The sequence below is a fragment of the Oenanthe melanoleuca genome, chromosome 2 (genome assembly GCF_029582105.1).
Source record: "Oenanthe melanoleuca isolate GR-GAL-2019-014 chromosome 2, OMel1.0, whole genome shotgun sequence".
Taxonomy (NCBI): Eukaryota; Metazoa; Chordata; class Aves; order Passeriformes; family Muscicapidae; genus Oenanthe; species Oenanthe melanoleuca.
The window spans coordinates 104,773,534-104,796,820 of NC_079335.1; the positions used below are offsets into that span (position 1 = coordinate 104,773,534).

A 23,287-nucleotide genomic window follows, 5' to 3' on the forward strand; every position below is an offset into this window, starting at 1 on the left:
AACTTAACAGGGAAAAAACCCAAATCTTTAAGTGCAACTTCCTAAGTAGAAATTTAGAGCCTGTTTAAAACAAGCTTATCAGTGGAAAAAAAAAACCCCAGGCATAAATGTAGCCTCTCTGTGAACCCCACATCTCCCCGCTGCAAGAACTGCAGAAATTGGAGGCTGGCGGAGGACAAGAGGCTGCAAGAAGCAAAACAAGGATTCGATCTCCGACATCATCTCCTACCAAAGCAAATTTATACTGCGGGGGGAACAAAATAATATCCGTCTTTCGCTGGCAATGGATGTTTTCTGTAGCCACGTTAGTATATACGGTCCTTGTTTCATGTGAAGGGAGGTGTGAATGTGTTTTTCCCTCCCGGTATGTTAAACACAGACTTTTGTGTTTGCCAATGCAAGACGGTGCACGCAAAAAGTCTGTAAAACATTCTGCTATGCAAGCCCGAGCACGCCGAGAAGAGGCCGCCACGAACGTGCCTTCACACGCTGCGAAAAAACCTTGTGCAATTCGTACTTTCCTGTTTTTTACAGGACTCGCTAAAGAAGCGAGGGGCGGGCGGGGAGGAGGAGGTGTTGGCGGGGGGGGGGGGGGGGGGGGGGGAAGGGAGGGAAGTTCGCTGCTCCTCTTAAAAAAACAAAAATTAAAAAATTGCATAACGAGATACTTTCTTTGGCCACTGCTTCCTGACAAATATTTACAAGGGCAGAGCGGGAGCGCGTTTCCGCCGACGTGAGCGGGGCCCGCCGCCACCTTCCCGGGCCGGGATGAGCCGGGCCGGGCTCGGCGGCTGCTCCATCACAGCGCCAGGGCCGATTTTCCACAGCAGCCCGAGCGTCTCCCGGGCTTGGCGACGCGGGCGTTTGGGAAGACGGAGTTTCGCTATAGTTGGTGCCGTGCATTTAAAAAAAAAAAAAAAAAAAAAAAAAAAAACCACCCCCAGGCAACGAAACTCCAAATTAAACGGGGAGGGGGAAGGGAGTAGGAGAGAGAGAGTCACAATCACCTTTGCCCCCCACTCCCCCCGCTTCCCTTCCCAAAGCGGGACCCCGCGCGGATCCCCTCAGTCGCATCCCCTCCCCCGCCGCCTCTACACCCCTCAGGGCAGCAGCAACTTCGTTCCCAAGATGGGAACTCGGATCCTTCCTTCCCACCTCCGGTATAAGGTGTCTCCGTCGCACTCCCCCTCCCCTGCCCTGCCCAGCCTGGCCGGGCCGAGCCCGGCCCGGCCTTCCCCCTCTGAAGCCGCTTCCCCGCTCCCTGTCTCCCTCCGCCCTGGGAGCCGGGCACTATTTCTCCTCCTCCCTCTGCCTGCCCTGAGCGCCGGGCGCCTATGGAATGCCGCGCGCGGGGCCCGGCCGCGGCGGCAGGATACACAGCCGGGCTCGGCGCTCGCTATAAGAACCTCCTTGTGAGCGACGCCATTTTAAGCCTCTCGCTCGGTTTGGCGCTGGGAGCAGCGGCGGCGGCGGCGGCGCTTGGGGGACACAAACACCGTCGCCCCGTACGGTCGCCACACGGGAGCCAGCGGCGGGGCACCGCCGTGAGCGAGGAGGAGGAGGCGGGGAGACGAGGAAGGAAAGACGGACCAGACCGGGATCGGCCAGGCAGCAGCAGCCGCCGCCGGAGCCCGGGTGGACCCTGCGCTCTTCCCTTCCTCCAACGTTAGTGCCGCTTTCTCCAGGGGGAACTTGGGGCAAACCCAGGCCGGGCACCCCCGGGCCGTGTGGGGGTCCAGGGTGTGCCCGGCGGGAAGGACGGGGCTGGGGGAGGGGGGGAGCGGGGGAGCGGGGGTGGGAGAGAGGTGGGGGGTGGGTGCAGGAAAGGAAGAGAGAGAAGGCTCTTGTTTTTGGGAGGTCCGGACAGCTGCGTGGCTGCAGGAGCGGCAGCTGCAGCTCCCGAGGTGTCTCTTGGGAAGCTCGTCCTGGGGCGAGGGGGTGGCTGCTCTGGTCTGCAGGAGAAGGCGAGTCCCTGCGCCCGGCTCTGCTCTCTTTTTTAGCAGTGCCTGGAGTACTTTAATAACCCTTTTTTATTATTATTTTAAAGGTTCCTCTCCCTCCGTTTTTAGAGTGCAGCCGGTGGGCTGCAGATCCCCTTTGGTGATAGAAGGGGGAAGAGAGCAGGGTACGGGTCTATTTGTACCGAATATAATTAATCATGGTCACTGCAGTCAGCGGGAGATAACTAATCTGTTGCCTTGTGGGGTTTCGGTCTTAGTGGGATTGCATATTTCCTGGAGAGGTTATGCTGCTGCTTCTGGGTGTCACCGAAATGAAGCTTCCCTGGTGCTGGGGGCAAATTAAGTTTTTTTTTTTACAGTCCACCTTAGCAGGGTGCTGTAGGGACTGGCTCGGACTGCGGGCGGTGTGGGGCTCTCCCGTTGCGAGGGGAAGCGCCCGCTGCTTCCCGTGGCTGGCTGGGGACCGCGGCGGCTCCAGCCTGCCGAAGTAACGCGGTCCTGAGGTGGGGGGATCAACTTGCGGTTACTCCCGGAACTGTCTAGGGCACTAATTTCTCTAGGAACAGGGTTTCCAGGTGTGTTGTTTTGTGGTTTGTTGGTTTGTTGTTTGTTTTTAGTTTAGTTGTTTGTTTTTTTAACAAAGCTTAGTTCGTCTCTATTGTGCATGATTAGCTGCTCCTAGAGCAGCATGTTTTCTTAAATTTAGCAAAACCTTGAATTCTTCCCTAGTTAAAACTCGCTGGGCAGTTTGTTGATTGGTTTTTTTGGGTTTGTTTTTTTGTTGGTGGTTTTTTTGGTTTTTTTTTTGTATCTCTACTCAGAAACCTTATCTGAAGATTATTCTTTCTGGAAAGAAAGGACAGACTGTGTGAAGGTGCCACGGGCAACTTCCTTGTGACTTTAGGAATAGCAGTGTTGATCTTTGTAATCAGCTACTTCTTCATCTCTTTCTCATGGAGCAGCCATTGTTCTGACACTCTGTATATTCCAGACATCTGTGGTCCTCCCATCCCCCAAAGTATGCAAGTGGTGAATGGAAAAAGGCTGGGCTGGTATGCTGAGGTCGAGGGATGGAAATCAAGGAGGGGTTTCAGTAAAACAGGATCTTTATGCGCTGAGACTACAGTAAGGGCAAAGACAAGAAAACTAGCTGAAAGAGTGTCAGGGTTTTCCTGACTCTTAAGTTCAGATACACCGGACAGCAACTTCCCAGTTATGATTTTGTTTCTCAGTGAGAAAAAGGTACTACTGCAAGGCTCCAAAAAAAAAAAAAAAAAACCACGCCTAAACGGCTAAACTTACTGGTGTGTGTTGGCCCAAGTTATAATATGAATTTCAGTACCTAACAGTCCAGGAACGTAACGTTGATCTTCCACTTTTGATAAAAAGGTGCTGACAGCTGCAGGTATGTGACTGCTGTGCGTTTGTCTAATGGCTGGTACTGTTGCAAATGAGGCTGCTTAGGTATTCAGGCGGTAGTATGAGGCTCTCTAAATTCAGCTGTTCAGTACAAAATCGTACTGAGTGTCTCACTGTTCTGGGGTTGTTCTAAAGAAATTTCATATTTGCTCATTTGTTAGTTCAGGTATTTTCTCTTTAGGTATAAACTCATATCCACGGGAATGTTCACTTTGTATGGCTGATCATTTCACAAGGTCTAGGGGAGAAATAAGTAAAAACACCATGTTGGAAAGGACAATGATAGCATGATAGCTTCTAGGAGCAAGGATTTAATGCAAAATAAAGCTTGGTTGGAAAAATCAATTCTTCAAATGCTGCATTACAGGCTTATCAACCCAAGCTTCTTTTTCTTGCCTAAGCTATAAATAGACTGGGTTCTTTGCATGGTGTATGTCTACTCTGGACAGCAGCATTTTGCTCTGATTGTCGTGTGTCAGTAACTGGCTTAACAAACCTTGGTTGTGAAACCTGGTTGCCCTTCAGATAATAATGATTTTTGCTCTCAAACATATGCCCAACTATCATGACTCTACATCTGAATTAGCATCCTGAAATACTGTGTCCTGAAGAGTTAAACTTGAAGTCTTGGGGATGTTAAGGCAAGAGGTCAGTAGTAGTGGTGCTCTGATTTTTATAGTGTTTTCAAAGGTAGAAAGGGAAGTGGAAAGAATGGAACAAGAATCATAGCTGTTGGAAGCTTCTGTCTCAGCAACTGAAGTGTGAATGTGCAGTTTGAAACTCCTGGATAAGGATGTTTCTGCAGAGTATTGTCTAGGTAGGCAGACTAGTGTGCAAATACAACAGTAATCAAAATCACTTATGTTAATTCATAGTTAAACTGGTAATGCAGGGGTTGTGGTGATCATGCAGTTGCCTTCAGCAAAACTTGTTCTGTGACTATGGAAGCCTGCATACCATGGCAGGAAAATCAGGACTGACCTTACTTATCTTGAACATCATACTCCACAAGCCTGATAAAACCTGTGAGAAACTATGCAGGCAACTGTGACTTGCTACTGTGTCCTCAGAACGTGCACTTGCAAGCTCTGAGCCCAGTGCCTTGCTGGCTGACTGGGTGGGAACCTAGAAATGGCAAACTCCTTGACAGTAAGTATAGTGTGTGACTCTTCTTGTCCCTTTTGATAAAATTATTTTTCTGGCAGGGCAATATTTCTGATTTTCCAGTCAAGCACCTATTGAATTGGCTAGACTTGCCAACATAAGGCAGCCTGACAGTGGTTAACTTTTAATATCCATTTCTGGCACTTGATTCCAAGGTAAAACTTGCTGTAGACTGTGATCAGGCTTTAGCCCAGGAGAGTTATGTGTTAAACTGTGCTGGCACTCTGGAGCTTGTGCTGCCTCTCATGAGAGGAAAGGAGCCAGAAAAGTTGTTTCAGTTTTCTGGGGTTTGTGCTTTTCTTTCTTCACTGACAGGTAACTTCAAGTGCAAGGGAGAGGATTAATGGAGGTCTAATTCTGGCATTTCTGTTTGTGTGGAACACCAAGTAGATGAGGTGAGCAGGTGAAATATATCTGTAGGTTGGCCTGACCTCATGAGTCTGTTAACTCTGATGTGAAAGCAAATTCATCCTGTGCTTTTGTTGCCTGGGGAAGTACGGGTGTGCGTGTTACTTTTAGGAACTTTTTGTTCATGTTCCCAGTTGACTTTAGGAAACAATGTATATTTGGCTGCATTGGTATTGCAGAAGTGAAGTGCTTGCTCTGTTACTTAATATTAAATTAACTCTGAAGCCTTGTTTGAGTACTGATGTGGAAGGGTGAAAGAGTTAATCTTGTATTCTATGTTGCTGCATTTAAAAGACAGTATGAGCTAGCTGGATTTTGCTGGAGTTGGCAAATGCACCATGTGTGCTGTATGTGTATTTGCTGGAACCAGCATTTCTGGGCTGACTTACTGCGCTAAATAGACTTGTATAAATTGGAGAAGTTTGCCAACTCTGCAGCAACTGTAGCAAGTAGTTCTGTATTGTTCTGGCAACAATTCAGGTGCCCTCCAGTGGCCAGAAATCTTAACATCCTAAAGGTGCTGCTAAATGTAGCTGCCTTGTCAGTTTGCCTTAATTAAGAGTGAGTTGAAGAAACATCTTTTAGTGTCAGACTTCATTAGCATGTCATTTTTGGATTGTTGATGCGCCTTTATTTTAAGTATAAAGTTATTCTGACAGACAAGCAAAGACAGCCACTTCCAGATTCATAAGTATTTTGTCAGTGTAATTATGACTAATCACTCTGGTTTCTTAAACCATGGAGATTAATGTTTAACATCGAAGTTCAGGGCTGACTGTGTGGTTTCAGTCTAAGAAGAAACTGGATTATGGGTAGGTACTTCCTTGTTTGGAAGAGAGATACTTTGCTAAGTTATTCCTGAATTGGTGTGGAACTGAGTATTTCAAGTTATGCACAAACAGGCTGGAAAGTTATTTCTGTAATAGTGTCTGTGTTAGCGATGCACATGATTGTGTTAAATGACTGCAGAACAACTGTCTTTTTGATGCATAAAACCGTGTGGGCAGGGAAACGTGAAGGCTGGCAGTGGTTTTGTTCCTGAACTTTGAGTGTTGAATGAAATGTGGTATAATATTTGTCTGAATTATCATAGGTTGCCTCTAAATTGTCACAATGGCAACTTTTTTTTTGTGAGGCTAAAGAATGAATTTTGATCCTGCCTACCGCCATCTCTACTACAGTCATCTTACTCAGTGATAAGTATGGGCACATGGGCCAAAAGCTGTAAGCCACTGCATATTTATTACATGAGTCCTGCTGGCAGACTAAACCTTGGATAGAAGCACTGGCTCATCCTTAACCAAGGAAGATGGGAGTATGCATAATGTAGATAATCTGACTCCTGCAAATAAAAGGTTGGAGTTCTCTAAGCTGTGATAAAACTATTCTCAATGTTTTGTTCAGCCATGAGAATTCTCAAACTTAGTGAATGCTGCACAAAGTCTTAGTAGAAAATGTGTGCCAGTGACCCAAAGATCCCAAATACATTGTGAAACAGAAATGACTTAGTAACTGTTTTGAGGTTACTTGTTTGTGATGCTGGTGCTTAGTTGGCCAAAATAATTAAGACATGGGAATAATTGGGTTGATAATCTTGTTATGACTTAATGCAAGTTCATAAACTTGAAACTGTCATACCAGTCCTTTAATACTGAGGTACAAACTGCTGTCAGGGGATTGATATGTACATTATATAAGGAAGTTCATTACTTTTGTTCTCAAGTTGGATGTATAACACCAGAGTTATATTTGAAGTGGTTTTCACATCATAACATTTAAGATTATCAGCTCCCATTGTGGACAGTCAGGAGGATACTTAAATGCTTGAGGTCTGTTTTGCCAACTAATAAAGTGAAAGTTTTTGCTAGTGCTGTGGTATATATGCTGATGAAAAGCTCTCTTAAATCATTACTTTCAAATGTGACCTGATATTTGTCAACTTGAACACAGCTGCTTTTTATAGATCTTAGAGTCAACCAGAAGTTTCTAGAAAGGACAAATAAATACCTAGGACATAGTGTTTTGTTTGCAGATCCTGTTAAAAGCTGTTGCCCATGATTTTGAATGTAAAGGATTGGGTTGACAGACCTCTTGTAACTCCTGAATGTTCCCTAGGTAAAGGGCAAAATAACTGTGCTGTGATCCAAACACTTAATTTCTGAAGTGATAAGATCCAGTGCTGTGAAATTTCAGCTCCTGCAGTGTAAGTATGATTTTAAGTAGGAGTATATGAAGAGGTGCTTTCTTTACATTGCATAGGATGCCAGCCATGTGCCTCCAGCATCAAGCAAAATTATGTAGAGGACTGCTGATAAGAAATTATAGTGGTAGGTAACTGCTGCCAAGTCCATTTAGACATATCTGTGTGTCCTGTAAATCTGTAATTCTGCCATAGTTTCTCTAAAACATCTGTCCTAAAAGGTGACGTACTGTGCATCTCCTTCCTTTCAAAAGGAGAACCTTTATATGATATTGCAAGCTTCATGTTTGGGGAGGCTTCCTAGCAGGTTCTACAGTTTCAAAGTTCATCTTCTAGAATGATAGTGCAGATTGGTGCCAGGATGAACTTTTACTTCTTTTTTAGTAACTTTCTTGATGTGCTTGTTCTCAGTTCTCTTCCAGGTTCTCATCATTTTGTACATTAGTTACCTGAGGTACTTGTTTACTGACAGTGGCTCTCAGACCACTGTTAGCTCTTGCTTTATTGAGAATTCTAATGGGCTGTTTATAAAAGGGTACCTGTGAAGACCCTGATGAATTGCACAAGCTGTTAGTGCCTTCATGCTGTGTCAGTTGCTAGAGCACAGCATGGACTGCAGCTGGAAGAGACCCGTCTGCCACTGAACTCTGACCTTCACTTCTGATACCTTTTGTTACCTGAACTGTCAGTTGTGCAAAGTTCTCTTCAGTGATTGATTAAATCTACCCGTGTTCAGGGTGGATTTCTGTATTTAGGTGAGCAAAACGAAATGTGGCTCTTGCTACACTTCTGTTAGAGTCTCAAGTACACTTGAAACTTAGGAGTTGAACATTGCAGGCTGGGTAGGAGGTATGGTTCTTTACTAGCCTGCTTCCTCCTTTAGGAGGAAGGGAAAGGTAAAACAGGTGAGTGTCCTGTCATATCAGAACACTCTGTAGTGCTCCAGAGGTGAAGTCTGACAGACTGGAACTTTACAGCTGTTGTAAAGTTCTTGTGGACCCTTTCCCTCCCCTGTCACATTTGCTTAAGACTGTATTGACTGCAAAACAAGCCTTGAGTTTTTTGGAACTTGTAAACTAAGTCTTTCCTTCACTAGACATTTTTTGAGGAATATATTCTTTTTAAATACAGCTGACCTAGTGTTTAATTCTAGTCAAGGCTACCAGACTGCTTGCATTTCAGTTCCACCAAGCAGTCGTAATCAACTTGGAGAAGTCTAGCAAGAAAGAAGTGTTTACATGATTTTTGCTTTAGCCAATGGGCATGTGAATAGAAACTCTGTTCTGTACTCTTGCTCTTAGATTGCTGACATAACTGAAGACAGAGAGGCAACACGTTATTTTGTGTGTGGCATGAAGTGAACTTTTTTTATTAAAAAAAACTCTTACAAAAGCTAGTGTAGGGAGATTTTTCTGCCTTTGTTACAGAAAAAAAATAAAAAAAATCCTGAGATAATTTAAGGCAGAAGACAAAGGCTGAGAAGCCAGTGCAGTTGATGTAATAGCAATCTGGGATGCCTGAAGGAAAAAGGAAATAATGACCTGAAAATGAATCAGTGAAGAAGAGCAGCTGAAATAGAGGTGACTTGCAGTGAGAGTTGGCAGATCTGTACCCCTCTCCCACTTCAAATCTGTGTATTATCTGAGCAAGTTTGTTGCCTCTTCCAGCATGTCTTAAGAATGTTGAAGGCTTAGAAATTGGAGCCTTTTAACCCTTGAGGTTAGTAAAGCAGATGTTCAGATTTATTATTAAGACCAACAAATTTCAGGAAATTAAGAAGAGAATTTAAAGTCCATTTAAACACTATTACATATTCTTGGTTCAGAGTCAAATCTATTATGATCAGATTCGCTAAATCTAAGCTAGAATGTATTGCTGTTTGCAAGGCATCTTCTAACTTTCTGCAGGCATCAGTAGAATGTGTTGTCTGAAGTATTCCTGCTTGGATAAATTAAATGAATAATAATAAATAATAAAATATTTTATTAAATAATAATAAATAAGGTAGGTGGATTACACAGGATACTGAGTTTATCAATGGAGAGAGGAGAAGCACTTCACTAAGCAAGAATAGCTTAGTGGTTGGAGGGAATGATGCTAACTAACAAATGTTGGTTAAAGGAATGACCAGAGCAATTTTGCCACAAGGTGTAGTTTATAAATGAGTTTGTTCAATTGCAGTCCAGGATCTTTAAGATGGATTTCAGTGTGGGCACATGCTGTGGCATTCAGGTCAAGATTACTGTAGCTCTTAGTTTTCGGTGGAACTTCTGAACTATTTGCTACATCTTGGCACAACAGTTAAATATGGTAATACTGCTTCATCTCTTGCCATGGTACTTCTTCTGAAGTAGTAGTGAAGGCTATAGAGGAATGTTTTTACCATGTAACCAAAAAAAAAAAGTAGAAAAGTTTTAATGCTGTGAAAGCCTATAGGTTTTTTTTTTTTCAGCTTTTAGAAGAAAGAGACTGCATGGTTTGACTTGCTTCCTTTTGGTACTGCATACTGTTTCTTCCACTAGGTTAAGGTGTCTTATCATAAGCCACCCAAAGACATTTTTACATAGTATTAAAAATCACCCTGTTAAAATGACAGAAGCCTCACATTTATATAAAACACATGAAGTTTTATACTATGGTTCCTAGTACTGATAATAAGGTAAACCTTGCTCTTCCTGTCTCTAAATACATCCAAGTGGTGCATTGCTTTGTTTAATGTGATAATTTACAGCCCATGAGCATTATTTAGGAGCCACTTTGCAGTGAGTTTCATAGTAGCTTCTGTCCATTCAAGTCTTAATTTAAAACACTGGTGAGCAGAAGTCAGTATTGGTGGGTGAGTAATTTCCCAATAGTCAAGGTCTTCTAATACTTGTAACTACAAAATAATCTGCACTCATTGTATGTGACTATTTTTTTTTTTTTTAGAGGGGACAAGGTGGCTGAGCTAATGCAAATGCTGCTATTTGAGACAGAATATGGGAATGCTCTTCAGTATTTGTTTACTGGAAAAGTATTTCAGGAATACCACAGAGGATTACAAACAACGGTTTTTGTACAAGAAAAATAAATCTCTTAAAAATGAAATCTTCAGAGTGAAATTCAAGCACATTCTGTACCTATTTTCAAATAAAGTATATTCTGTTCATTTTTTACAAAAAATGTAAACTCCAGCTGTCATTCCTACCACAAGCTTCTAACATTCTGAACACTCAACACCACAACTATCCTTCCAGGACTTATTACCAATCTTACAGAAGCATCTGGCACATAAAGCACCTTAAAATTACCTACTAAGGTACTTTTATCAGAGCTCAAAAAAGTCAGATAAAAACTCTGTTTTCTTTAGAACCTGCAGGTGGATATGGGAGGACAGAACTTAGTCCACATTTGGAAAAGGAATAATTAGAAGTTTACAGCAGTTTGGATCATGTCTTCGTAAGACTAAGATCAGTATAAGTAGGTCTGTCTGTTGAAGGGTGTTTGTATCTGGGGCTTGGACTAGACCAAAAATTGCTTAGAGACAGTTCAGCCACTCTTGCCTAAAGTGCCTCTATACCTTGGAAGCTTTTTTTCTTGATTTTTCCACTGTCACTATTGTCTTACTTTGATTCCTTCTGCTTCTCCACATTTTGTTTTCTAAAAAATAGGCTAACAACTTCCAGGAGAAGATTCAGAAGGGTTGTTTTGTTGTGATTTGTTTTTTAATTCTTTAATTGGATGTATTTTGCAAATTCCCAACTTGAAAACTAAGGTTAATTAGGAAGCTTCTGCTACATTAAGAACTGAAATATAAGGACTTGGGTCATAGAAATGAGTGCTCTCCAGTGTTATTAGCTGTAGAACTGCTGTTGCCTGTGTATTTTGGCTATGGATTTTTATAAAGCAGATACATGGGTAACATAATTGGCAAGCAGCTAAGACCAGTTATAAAATCAGACCCAAAGGCTGCTTTCAATAACACCTTGAGAATGGTTGCAATGACTTCAGAGCACTTGGAGAAAAAATGTTTTTCAGTACAGATACTTACCTTGTGTGTAAATGATACACATTTTTAACTGCTGTGGCTGTCAGAAAATCTGCTTGTTCTGTGTAAGCAAATGTAGCATTCAGAACTGGTGGGTAGTTTAAAGTTGCAGTTCAGGATGTTTGGATGGATCAGTCTGGATTTCTCGTGCAAGTTTTAGTAACATACTGCTCTCAAAGGATTTATGGCAGACTTGCACACTTTGGCTTTATAAAAGTGAGGGGGGGAGGGAACTTCTTATCAGATCAGTCAGGTATAATTTGACTCAATCTTAAAGAAGAGATTTGTTCAAATTTCAGGATTACTGTAGACTTCTTGACTTGGCATATGCCTAATTATTCTCCAGAATTGGAAATTAATATCTAATAAAAATATGCTCAGAAATAATGCCTAATACTTATTTCATTCCTTTTGAAAACAAGAAAATTAAATTTTCTTCTGTAGTAGTTTGAAATTTATGTCTTCTAAGATAGCAGATGCCATGTAATACAGCCTAGTGCAAGGGCTTGAATTGCTCTTCACATGAGTTGTTTAATATGTAGTCTAAAAAACCCCAAGCTTCATTTAAACCCAAAGCTGATGATGCTTGCTAAGCAAGTGGCTAGTCTCACGGGGTGGGCAGGAGGAGCTTTTTGAAAAGAGTGGAGTCCAATAACTCCTAGCAGTACATTCATATGAACTGTGGAACATAGTATTTATCAGAATTCCCACTTCTGAGTGCCTGCTAGCCTTCAAAAATTGCAAAGCTCACAGCTATTCTGAAGTTAATTTGTAAAGTATACTGAGGCCTTCTGTCTCTTCCTGATGGTCGAGATGTGGTTGGCTGACCTTGTACTGATCCAGTTTGTCAAGAAAATGAGCAGCACAAATGTTTGTACCTAGCCTGGTAGTGTTGCTCCCTTTGTGTGTTGGTTAACTTTGAGAGTGACAAACAGGAAGACAAAGTCAGCAGCTTACCTGGACTCAGTTTACCCCTTTGTAACATTAGCAAAGAATATGAAGGAAAAGATGAGAGACTGTTCAAGTGCAGAAAACCTAAAACCTGGCTACTTTTGTTTGGCAGTTTGAACTTTTAGGATTAAGCCAAATTCCCCACCTAGATAATAAAAAAAACTATCAGGAATTGCTGGGGGGCTGCAGATGTATGAAATGTGGATCAGGGTGTTGGAACTTGCAGATGCAGCTAGCAGGCTGATCGAGGGTCAGCATTCCAAAGACTGAATGTCTGACTGGTAATGTGTTTTTGTACCCTTAGTATTCTTCATTGCTATTTTGTAGATGTTCATTGGTGCTGTTTTGGAACAGTGCTGCTGTTCAGTGGCTACTCTGGTCTCTTGGATTTTACCTAATGGTAGAGCTGCTCTTCTGTTCTCTTCAGGCTGCTGAAATTGAAACAGCAATTTCAGAGTACAGGTGCTATAAACCAGTTGCCTTCATTGGTACAGAATTCAACAGTGGAGAAAATTATAAATGTTCTTTGCAGGCCCCTTATTGCATTTGGAAATCTCAAGTGGTAGTAAATGTCTCAAAGCATAGTCACTGCTCTTAACATAGTCATAGATGAACCAGTCAACTTCTAAACTTTGGTGATCCTTTTTTTTAGCATAGTCCTTATGGAAGGGGATGGGAAAGTTTATGATAAAAATAAGTGGTTTTTGTGCTAAGCATATTGAAAATTTCATATAGCAGGTAGAACATGCCAAATTTTATATTGAAGTGTCATGTCTGACAGAGTGAGAACTATAGGGAGCAAAGATACAAATTTTACTGTTACTGCTACTTCCTCCTTTCTGTTTGGAAGGTGTTAATGGAACTCACAGAGAAATGCAGAAGACCTGCAAAGAGCTATCAAGCTTTTGTTATAGGCACTTTCTCAACTTAGGTACTCATTAGAATATTTTAATCAATGGTGAACTGAGTGTGTGACTTACGTTTTTCTTTCCCCTTTCCACTACTACTCTCTAACTCCTAACAGCATGTTGGGAGAATACATGGGTAAGGGACTGGAAAAAGTGTCTCTGTTTTAAGTACATCCTCCATGCCACTGTCAAGAGCAGACTTTGAGTTGGCCAGTTTCTTCCAGGCTGTGGAGAAGGACCAGTTTAGAGTTTCCAGCTGCACAGCAGGATGCCTATTGTATGTTGTGTAATGTCTTATATCCGCTTAGTGCTGTTTATCTGCTGCAGATGCAAATCTACTGTCCATTTTAAAAGAGCCAGGGAAGGGTTGCTGCCAAAAGTTGTGGGAGTGCAGAGTCAGGACAAACAGCACTGGCATTTGTACAGCCAAGCAACAAGATTGCTCAGCAGCTGCTGGAATATCTTGCAGCTGGCTCAGAGTCAGTGAAATACAAGTTTGTCTCACCTATCCAGTGGGACTTTTAAAACTGCAGGCCTGCCCTCTATTTAATTAGGATTTTCAAAAAGGTGCTCCTGAAGGAAACTCTTAAACTGGGAAGTCTATCTTTACACAAATCCAGCATCAGGTGGACTTTGTTCTCCTGACACAGCACTGCAGCCTGTCTTTTCAGGGATTAGTGTATTGCCTTTACTTCATTGTGCAGGAATGTTTTGATCAGCACAGCTCTAACACCTTACAGCACAGTGAAAGCTGATTGTGCAAGAGATGGTTTTGCTCCCTGCGCAAGCTACCATACATGTTTCTGCTCGGCTGGCTCCCAGAATAGGCTGTCACCAGCTCTGTGTCTGTGCTAGAAACAGTGTGGGACTGTGGGGGGAAGGGGAGCAAGTGAAATAAAAGTGACCCATTGTGGAGCTGTAGCCTTGAATTTCTCTTACTGGGTTAGTGAAGAGACAGGTACAGATTTATGGTTATGATTGCTGATATCAAATGGAAATGCATGCTGAAGATTTAGATAAGATATTTGATAGTATTTCAGCCTTCTTGCTCCCAATTACATTGGCTTTCTGTGCAAAAAAATAAAAGTGAGTTTGGTGGCTCAGTGTGTGTGAAACTGAAGGACAGCTTTTTTTTTATAAGGATGGTTAAATTTTTAGTTTTAACTTCAAGGAAGAATTTTTTGTAGGAAGAAATCTTTATTCTTATGGCACAGGAAGGGGATAAAGGATGAGGTGCAGTTGTAACTCTAGGTAGTCTTTCTGCAGCTTGCCTTACATGCTCATTTCAGCTTTCTCCATGAAAATTCATGTTGTAGCCCTGTATCAGACAGTTTTTGTAGTATCTTCTAAGTAGTTTGTCTTTGAGAGAAATGAGGAAGTCTCACATTTAGCCATTGTCTTTGAGGCATATCCAAACTGGAATTTAATGTCTGGGCTTCATCTTATGCAAAGACAGAGGAGTAAAAAATAGCTCTATCGTGGTCAGTCTTCAATTCTTGTTCTCTTGCAGCTCTAAGAGAATATCTTACACATAACCTGACATAAGTATTTTGGGTGATACATTGTGTTCTTTTGCATGTCTGTCCATGGGGGTTTGCTAATTAGCATTTGAGTCTACTCACTGCAGTAATGAAATGGCAAGATGTGCCAAGTCTTAGTTTGCAATTCCAGTGTTCTCATGCAAAATCCTGTCTTACTAGCTCTGATTAGTGTTTAATAAGTTCAAACCTTGCTCTTTTTTAGGATCTCTGAAAGGGTGCAAGAAAGAGTTCTGGAAGCATAACAAAGAACATGGCAACTCAAGGTACATAATGCATTACAATTTCTGTTACTAGAATGCAGAAGACTCCTTATCCCTCTCTTTTTAACTTTTCAAAGTCACTTAGATTGAATAACATCTGTTCTGTTACAGTAATTAATACCTTACACTGGGAATCAAACCTTCAGACAACTTTGTTGTAAATTTGTTGTAAGGTCAAGACAGACACAATAGCAATGATTGTTCTGCCTGTTCCTCAGGTTTACATGTCTGCATTGGTTCAACATAAGGCCTCAGTTTAAAGTTGCTGCTCACTTGCAGTGCTGAGTTGAGGAAGTTGTTTATAACAGCTTATTTTAATTTCAAATCTCTGTCATCTCTTGTAGGATTAATACATGCTGGAGTAATTGAACTAAACTTAATTGTTCACCAATGATTTCTTACAGCTGACTTGATGGAGTTGGATATGGCAATGGAGCCAGACAGAAAAGCAGCAGTCAGTCATTGGCAGCAGCAGTCATACCTGGACTCTGGTATCCATTCTGGTGCCACAACAACTGCTCCCTCCTTAAGTGGCAAGGGAAATCCTGAAGAAGAAGATGTGGACACAACCCAAGTGCTGTACGAGTGGGAGCAGGGATTCTCTCAGTCCTTCACCCAGGAGCAAGTTGCGGGTAAGGCCTTTTCTGTTGCAGTGGTTTGCTTGGACAAGCAATTTAACAATACAGAAACCTAACTACTCAATTACTGCTGATCTGGATGATGAGCTTTTTATTCCTAGTTTGAGGTCATTATGACTTACCTTGTTTTCAGATATTGATGGCCAGTATGCAATGACTAGAGCTCAGAGGGTGCGTGCAGCTATGTTCCCTGAAACTCTGGATGAAGGAATGCAAATCCCATCCACGCAGTTTGATGCAGCTCATCCAACTAATGTGCAACGCCTGGCTGAGCCATCCCAGATGTTAAAACATGCTGTTGTTAACTTGATAAACTACCAAGATGATGCTGAACTTGCAACTCGTGCAATCCCAGAACTGACCAAACTGTTGAATGATGAGGACCAGGTAAGTATTTTCTTTGACTGGGTAAAGCTTGCTTTTGGTGCACCTTCAATGACCTTAAAACTAAAAGCTTTACTCAAACACTTGTCTTAGGTGGTGGTGAACAAGGCTGCAGTTATGGTTCATCAGCTGTCCAAAAAGGAAGCGTCTCGCCATGCCATTATGAGATCTCCTCAGATGGTGTCTGCTATCGTACGTACCATGCAAAACACAAACGACGTGGAGACAGCCCGGTGTACTGCAGGGACACTACACAACCTCTCACATCACCGTGAAGGCTTGTTGGCAATCTTCAAATCAGGAGGCATCCCTGCTTTGGTTAAAATGCTGGGGTATGTGCACTACTGAGGCAGCACTTATGTTTTGCAGTTGGGTCTGCTAGGAGCAGGTACTCATGAGGGTTTTCCCTTCTTTAGGTCGCCAGTGGACTCTGTGCTATTCTATGCCATTACAACACTTCACAATCTCCTGTTACATCAGGAAGGAGCCAAGATGGCTGTCCGTCTCGCTGGTGGGCTGCAGAAAATGGTGGCCTTGCTCAACAAGACAAACGTCAAATTCTTGGCCATCACAACAGACTGCCTTCAGATTTTAGCATATGGCAATCAAGAAAGTAAGGTAGGTGCCTCTGCTGCTGAAGTAGTTAAAATGAGCAAGCTTGTGATGAATGGCCTGAGTGTTCTTGTGTACTAACATCCTGACTCTGAATCTTCAGCCACATGCCACTGGCTTTTTCCAGTCAGTCAGTCCTGACTTTGCAAGAGGGGAGGGATACAGGAATTATCTTACAGAAATACTACTGTGCTTATAGTGACACTGTAAAACTTACATAATAAGCAGATAGGAATGTTTTTTTAGGGAACTGTAACCATGAGGGGTGTAAGCCAGCATCATTTACTACCTGCTGACATGTGTAGGAAGTGACAGACAAATATAATTTTTACTGTCTTTCAGCTGATTATTCTGGCAAGTGGCGGACCCCAGGCTTTAGTAAACATAATGAGGACCTATACTTATGAGAAACTATTGTGGACCACAAGTAGGGTGCTGAAGGTGTTGTCAGTCTGCTCCAGCAACAAACCTGCTATTGTTGAAGCTGGTAAGTACACTGTACTCATGATAACTTTAAAACCTACATATTGCTTTGGAATTAGTTATTCCACCAAGAACAGAAACTGCCAGCATTAAAAAATGAATTTGGGTTGGTCCTTGAGTCCATAACCAGGTTTGGAGGCCTTTAGTGTATACAGAACTATAAAAGGGTGGCTATTATAAGTAACTGCACTGTGCTGTTAACTGGGGTGGTGTAAATGGCTGAGTGTTGTTAGGATACATCCTTGAGAATCTGCACACATTAAAAAGGCCCAGTGTCACACAGGAACTATCAGGGGGTTATTTTCCTGTGTGAAGAAGGGCTGGGGCCCAGGCATATTGTGATATTAATGACAAGAAGGATCCAAAAGCGTGTGAGATTTTGCACTCAGATGTCAAATTTGTACCATCTTGCAGGTGGGATGCAAGCTCTGGGGCTCCACCTCACTGATCCAAGCCAGCGTCTTGTCCAGAACTGTCTCTGGACTCTGAGGAATCTGTCAGATGCTGCAACAAAGCAGGTAAAGGGCTCACCCTTTTTGCTCACCCAAGAGCAAAAGTCAACGTAGTGGAAAAGAAGACTTAACTTTCTCTTCTCTTTTTCTGCAGGAGGGCATGGAAGGCCTTCTAGGAACTCTAGTTCAGCTTTTAGGGTCAGATGATATTAATGTTGTGACTTGTGCCGCTGGCATCCTTTCTAACCTTACCTGCAACAATTACAAGAACAAGATGATGGTGTGCCAGGTTGGTGGCATTGAGGCTCTCGTGCGCACAGTTCTCCGAGCTGGAGACAGGGAAGACATCACAGAACCTGCCATTTGTGCGCTCCGTCACCTCACCAGCAGACACCAAGAAGCAGAGATGGCTCAAAATGCAGTTCGTCTCCATTACGGACTCCCGGTGGTGGTAAAGCTGTTGCACCCACCCTCACACTGGCCTTTGATCAAGGTAAATAATGGCTAAAAGCCGTCCCAGCCGAAACTGAAAACTTGCTTTTTAAAATGTAACATTAAAAGTGAAAAATAGTTTCCAAGGTGTTGGGGATACAATTTGTCTGATGGAGAAGCTGCTTCAGTTGAGCAACTTAGTGTTTTCTCTTTTAAACGTTTGAGATGAACTGATTAAAATAAGAAGTCACAGCAAGCACACCCCTTCTGCTCTTTTATCCCCACCTGTTCCTTACCCGCAGGCTACTGTTGGCTTGATCCGCAACCTGGCTCTGTGTCCTGCGAACCATGCCCCGCTGCGTGAACAAGGTGCTATTCCTAGGCTAGTGCAGTTGCTGGTTAGAGCACACCAGGATACCCAGCGACGCACTTCCATGGGCGGGACACAACAGCAGTTCGTGGTGAGTGCCCTCCCCTGACACTGCATCTCTCAAAGTTCTCTGCAACTCCTTGTTTGTCAGTGCACCTCAGCCCTGAAGTGCTTGGGCTTAAGAACTGTTGTCTTATTTCACATTGTTCTATGTGTGCTCATAGCTCTGTCTTGGCAGACGTGAGATTTTTCTTAAACCAGAATGCCAAAACTGTGGTTCTTATTTTAATAACTTCTTGAGCATTCAGTTCTGAATGCTAAAGCTCACAGAAATTCTGGTACTGCCTACTCTGGTGAGGCAAGTAGTTGTCTACCAAGAAACCAGAAGTCCCTTCTCAGAAGAATGGGTTTAAGAATGCTATCACAACTTATTACATATTTGCACGGGTGCTTAGAGCTGTAAAAGTACTGAGAAGTGGTGCAGGCTTGGAATTTGTTACCTCTTTGGGTCCCAGGTCAGTGTGACAAGATCAGTCTCAGTTTGATTATTTTTATCCTGTTAAACACATTAACAAAGAGGGGTTTGCTTAGCACAGCAAATGGAAGCAGCATCTAGTAGTACAGGTGTGTAGTTAATTTGCACAGAGGCAGGAAGGGATCTCTTTGTTACTGATAACTGCTGATTCCAGCTTAAGTTACTGCCAGGCTAATCCAGGTTGTAGAAAAAGAGAAGGTGTTTTCAGAGGGGAAGTTCATAATAAAAGCCACTGAGGTGTTCCACTGGGATGCTTCATGTACTCAATTTGGGTGGATAAACTGGGTTGACTCATAGCAGGGATGCTAAGTTTGAAGGCCAGCACTTAGGGGAAGGGGGTAAGTGCAGGGGGGATGAGTTTGGTTGATTAGTTGAAAGTGCTGATTGGTCTTTTGATGAAGAGAGCATACAGTATCTCAAATTCCAAAATGCCTTTTCTCTCCCTAACTAGGAGGGTGTGCGTATGGAAGAAATTGTCGAGGGCTGCACTGGAGCCCTGCACATTCTTGCACGTGATGTTCATAATCGAATCGTAATCAGGGGTCTAAATACCATTCCACTATTTGTGCAGGTAAGTGAGAGCTCAAGATAGCACTATAGTACATATTAGGAAAAGAAGTAAAATAGCTCTTGCACTTCTTGGATAGAACTGCTGAGTCTCAGTGTGCTGAAGAGCTCGTTTCAAGTGAAAAAACTAAAGAACCCTTGTGTTTCGGTTGTAGTTGTTGTACTCTCCCATCGAGAATATCCAGAGAGTAGCTGCTGGTGTACTTTGTGAACTGGCTCAAGACAAGGAGGCAGCTGAAGCAATTGAAGCTGAAGGTGCAACTGCTCCTTTAACAGAATTGCTTCATTCTAGGAATGAGGGTGTTGGTAAGTGAACAAGATTGGTTTTTATACTTGTGTTAGAAGAGATGATAGAAGCCTTGACCTCTACTAAAAAAATTACTCTTCCTTTTGGCAGCAACCTATGCAGCTGCTGTGCTGTTCAGAATGTCTGAGGACAAACCACAGGACTATAAGAAGCGACTTTCAGTTGAGTTGACCAGCTCCCTGTTCCGGACTGAGCCAATGGCTTGGAACGAGGTGAGTTCTGTGATCTATGTTAACAGTTCCCTGGGGACAGTTCACTTCTATTTTCTCCCTCCTTCCACCAGTGAAGTGTAGATGCCATCAGTGATACAGCTGTGTGGTGGCTGTACCTTCTTTACTCTCTCTGTGTTCGGGTGCAGTGAACTCTTGGTAAGCAGCCTTCAAGCTGTTCTTTCCCTGGCAGAGAGGAAGTCTGTTCTTTGCTGCTGCTGTTGAAGTGTGTAATGCTCATTATACTTGCTAGTGTGAAAAGCTGTATATACAAGAACTTCGTAGTTTTCTGTGTTGCTTGTCAAAACCTAATGAACTCTGGATGCAAAAATAGAAACATGCTTGATACGAGGGAAGCATAAATATAAAACATATCCTGTGAAGCTTCAATCAAGCCAACAATGCAGGATTAGTAATCTTGGACTGGGAATGCAACTTGTCCTGAGGACTGAGATTTCAGACTTGAATACGTTTTTGCAGGTTTATTATCACACATCTCTTTTTTCATTTTTAATGGACTACACAGTAAATTGAGACTGAAGTCAATCTGTGTGCATGGGATACAGAGAAAGGTTCACTCATTCTTTGTCTTCCCACAAATTCTTAAGATTCAGGAGCCTAGCTTATCTTCTGTTGTATGTATCTACTACATAAGGGGCAGTAGCCTTTAATTTGTACTATTTCAGTGCTTATTTTTCTGTTTTCCTAAAATCTGTATCTACCACAACAATGCATGGGGGGAAAAGCTAAAACGGAATATCCTTTGAGATTGGAGTTAGGCAGTTGTTCTGAAGGCAGACAATTACTTCTGTAATTGAACAAATGGGAGAGCTTAAAAGCTCTGTTGCTGGCTTGGGAATATCTGACTTGCAGGATCTGGACAGGTGTACCTGGGGAGTGTTCCTAGACCTGCCCCATCTTTTTCACTCCCAGGCAGATCCCTCCTTCTAGTGATCTGTGGATTCCTAGATCTGGCTATTTACATGCTGGATGCAGATACTTAGGTAAAAAGGCTTTTCATGTTGACAGCAGTGCTGCAGTGCTCACTGCAGAGGAATTGTTCAAAGGGACTTGGGGCAAGCTTCACAACTTTCTAAACTCAGAATTACTGGTGCTAGCCGAAAGACCTGATGCTAAAACTGTTTTGTAATTCTTTGTGTACACAGACAGCGGATCTCGGACTGGATATTGGTGCCCAGGGAGAGCCTCTTGGATACCGCCCAGATGGTACGTGTCTTCCGTCCCCCTTGACTAAACTTTTAATTGGATGAAGTCAAGTCATAGATTTTAAAGGAGAACTGCAAATGAGTGAAGAGTGAATTTACTCTTCAGCAAGGTATTGCAAACTGACAGGCAGATGGGGAACTGCCAGTTCAAATAACCAGTTTCTGCAACAGCACTGAAATGGGAGCCGTATGAACATGCAAAACCAGTGTCTCTTGTCTGAGTCCTGTGGGAACACCTCCTGCTGAGCTGTTGTTTCCAGAAATCTTTTCCATTCCTTACAAATGGACTTGACAATTCCAATAGTGCAGTTTTTCTTTAAAACAACAAAGCTGGTATTGAATGCATTAGTGTGTAAGTGTCTATAGATTTGAACGCAAGCTTATCCCTAAGGATTCTGAGCTATTTTTGACTAGCCTTTCAGAAGCAAGTGTACAGTCTTGGAGCCTGGTTTTGCTGCAGTATTGTTGAATTTTAGTACTGTTGATTGTGCAGACTAATGGCTTGGCTGGAATCTGCTCGTGCTTCTGACTGCAGTGTGCTTTGTCTGCAGAATCCTACTGGAAGGCTGTTCTGAACAATGGAATAGCCGTTAAGGGCAGGCACCAGATTGTGGTGAACTTGGCTAGCTAGAAAACAATTAGATGGCTACACAATCTCCTCACACACTGATACTTGCAGCTTCTGATGCATCTAACATCTGTTAACATTATGCTTTTTTTCCCTCTGCCACCTTTAACTTTCTTAGATCCTAGCTACCGTTCTTTCCACTCTGGCGGATACGGTCAGGATGCCTTGGGTATGGACCCTATGATGGAACATGAAATGGGTGGCCACCACCCTGGTGCTGACTACCCAGTTGATGGTCTGCCAGATCTTGGCCATGCCCAGGACCTTATGGATGGGCTGCCTCCAGGTGACAGTAATCAGTTGGCCTGGTTCGATACTGACCTGTAAATCATCCTTTAGGTAAGAAGCTCCAACCTTGAATTTAAAAACAAAACAAAAAGAGAAAAACAGCTGACTGGACTGAGGACTTGGTTGGTAGGGAGGGATTGGCTCGATTGGGTCCCCGTGTGCCAGAATAATGAATAAATGCTCTGGAAACACACAATGAGCACACTCCAAACTGACTTCTGCCATGAAGTGTGGAAGTAATTAACTGTAATGTCTTGTGCACCAGCTTCATGCAGTCTTTATGTGTTACAACAGCCCTTTACAACTCGGGAGCATTGACACCTGTGTTTTTTTCTCTTTGCAGCTGTATCATCTGAGTGAACTTGCATTGATTGGCCTGTAGAGTTGCTGAGAGGGCTCGAGGGGTGGGCTAGTATCTCAGAAAGTGCCTGACACACTAACCAAGCTGAGTTTCCTATGGGAACAATTGAAGTAAACTTTTTGTTCTGGTCCTTTTTGGTCGAGGAGTAATAATACAAATGGATTTTGGGAGTGATTCAAGAAACGAAGAATGCACAAGAATGAATTGCAAGATGGAATTTATCAAACCCTAGCCTTGCTTGTTAAAAATTTATTATTTTTTTTAAATCTCTGTAATGGTACTGACCTTGCTTGCTTTGGAAGTAGCCTTTCTTTTTGCAGTAATTGTTGTTAGTTTTTTTTTTAAAGTCTCTCGTAGTATTAAGTTATAGTGAATATGCTACAGCAGTTTCTAATTTTTAAGGATTGAGTAAAGGTGTAGAACACTAATTCATAATCGCTCTAACTGTATTCTGAATAAAGTGTAACATTGTGTAGCCTTTTTGTATAAAAAACTAGACAAATAGAAATGGTCCAATTAGTTTCCTTTTTAATATGCTTAAAATAAGCAGGTGGATCTATTTCATGTTTTTGATCAAAAACTTTATCTGGGATATGTCTGGGTAGGGGCCAGTAAGAACTGTTTATTTGGAATCTTGTATTGGACAGTTTACCAGTTGCCTTTTATCCCAAAGTTATTGTAGCCTGCTGTGATACAGATGCTTCATGAGAAAAATGCAGTTATAAAATGGTTCAAAATTAAAGTAAACTTTTAATTCATTCTGTGTCAAATTATTTCAGATCACAAAGTATATTTGTGTGTTAAGAAATAGTCCTGGATTTGCACAATCACTTCAGTGGAGGGAGCCAAGAATAATTTACCTCTTTGATCCCACTCTGGCATAGTTACCCTTCATAGCCTGGAGGTTTCCTGCTGCAGTCCTCCAAGGCACCAGTCTGCCCCTGCTCAGCTTTGGC

General features: G+C 42.5%; 1 protein-coding gene across 2 annotated transcripts; it reads left to right on the forward strand.

Moving 5' to 3' along the window:
* The first annotated feature begins 1,324 nt into the window (after positions 1 to 1,324).
* CTNNB1 (catenin beta 1) lies at positions 1,325 to 23,089 on the forward strand. 2 transcript variants are annotated; one of them, XM_056483565.1, is made up of 15 exons: positions 1,325 to 1,665; positions 14,782 to 14,842; positions 15,244 to 15,471; positions 15,611 to 15,864; positions 15,955 to 16,193; positions 16,278 to 16,479; positions 16,816 to 16,960; positions 17,371 to 17,474; positions 17,563 to 17,901; positions 18,143 to 18,301; positions 19,197 to 19,316; positions 19,468 to 19,618; positions 19,710 to 19,831; positions 20,995 to 21,055; positions 22,314 to 23,089. In XM_056483565.1, exons 2-15 carry the CDS (start codon positions 14,830 to 14,832, stop codon positions 22,328 to 22,330), a joined length of 2,154 nt encoding a protein of 717 aa, XP_056339540.1. In that variant the 5' UTR covers positions 1,325 to 1,665; positions 14,782 to 14,829; the 3' UTR covers positions 22,331 to 23,089. The 2 variants fall into 2 exon arrangements, with proteins under 2 accessions (XP_056339540.1, XP_056339539.1); XM_056483564.1 differs by lacking the exon at positions 22,314 to 23,089 and adding an exon at positions 21,801 to 22,021 and having other exon boundaries at positions 1,418 to 1,665.
* The last annotated feature ends 198 nt before the right edge of the window (positions 23,090 to 23,287 follow it).

Excerpts from the sequence above, each read along its gene's own strand:
- CTNNB1 (XM_056483564.1), top strand. Across the intron at positions 15,472-15,610 it reads CACCCAGGAGCAAGTTGCGG|ATATTGATGGCCAGTATGCA; the intron begins GTAAGGCCTTTT and ends CCTTGTTTTCAG. Across the intron at positions 15,865-15,954 it reads TGTTGAATGATGAGGACCAG|GTGGTGGTGAACAAGGCTGC; the intron begins GTAAGTATTTTC and ends CACTTGTCTTAG.